The following is a 1,051-nucleotide window of genomic DNA, read 5'->3' on the forward strand; positions in this document are numbered from 1 at the left end:
CCGTCCCCTGCCCGTCCCGCTGCCATTTATTCGCCATCAGCTGCTCCCTGATAAAGTGGAATAATAATAATAATAATAGGGGCAGGAATATTAAAACATGCAGCCCGCGGGCCACCCCCACAGCTGCCATGAGACACGGCGCCGGAGCGGTGCCACTGCTGCTCAACATGTACCTGCCAGGTACGGGCGAACCCCCCCCGGCTGCTGCCCTGCTGCAGTGCCGTGCACTGCACAGCACCCCGGCCCCCACCCGCCCTGCCCCAGGGCTCTTCTCTGCCCCATCTCCCTCCAGCACCCACCCTGCCTTCCCCTCTCCCTCCGTCCATCCTCCCTTCCTGCCTTCCAGACCCCCAACCATCCCTTCCTCCTTCCTTCCAGCTGCCCTCGCAGCCTTCCACGCCTGCACACCCGTCCTCCCTTCCATCCTTCATCCACCCACCGTCCCCCTGTCCTTCCATCCCTCCATCCACCTTTCTGTCCTTCCAACACATCCTTCCACCCACCGACCCTTCCCCTGTGCTTCCATCCATCCTTCCACCCCACCCACCTGTCCCTCCGTCCCTCTTTCTGTCCCCGCTACCGGCCATCCCCTCCATCTACCCTCTGTCCCTTCCATCAGCCCATTCTTCCACCGTCTTACTCATTACCTGCCCTTCCTTCCATCCTTCCACCTCTCGCCCTTCCTTCTCTCCTTCTTCTTATCCTTCCCTCCATCTACCCATCCATCCACCCATCCTCTCTTCTGTCCTTCCATCCATCCACTCATCTCTCCTTCCTTCCATCCACCTCTCCATGTCTCTCTCCTTTCCCCAGCCATCTGCTCCCCAAACACCGACACTCGTCCTCCCCGCCGCTCCCATCCTTGCCACCCATCCTTCCACCCCACCCGCCTCCTCTCCCTCTCCCCCTGCCCCGCAGCTCTCTCCCTCTCTCTCACTCTCCTCCCTACCCCAGCCTGTGGGATTTTCTATTCCTATTTAAAAGCTTCCCCGGCTCGGTCGGAAATCGGATTTCCTTTTTCCTGGACGCGTTTCCTGGCTTCGCCGCCGCG

At 60.7% G+C, this 1,051-nt stretch overlaps 1 protein-coding gene across 1 annotated transcript in view; it reads left to right on the top strand.

Moving 5' to 3' along the window:
- Positions 1 to 128: 128 nt before the first annotated feature.
- Positions 129 to 1,051, top strand: part of FEV (FEV, ETS transcription factor) — a 4,172-nt gene continuing 3,249 nt past the window's right edge. Inside the window, 1 exon segment of the mRNA XM_019470908.1 lies at positions 129 to 180. Coding sequence (XP_019326453.1) covers positions 129 to 180 — 52 coding nt within the window.

The sequence above is a fragment of the Aptenodytes forsteri genome, unplaced genomic scaffold (genome assembly GCF_000699145.1).
Source record: "Aptenodytes forsteri isolate BGI_AS27 unplaced genomic scaffold, ASM69914v1 Scaffold255, whole genome shotgun sequence".
Lineage (NCBI taxonomy): Eukaryota > Metazoa > Chordata > Aves > Sphenisciformes > Spheniscidae > Aptenodytes > Aptenodytes forsteri.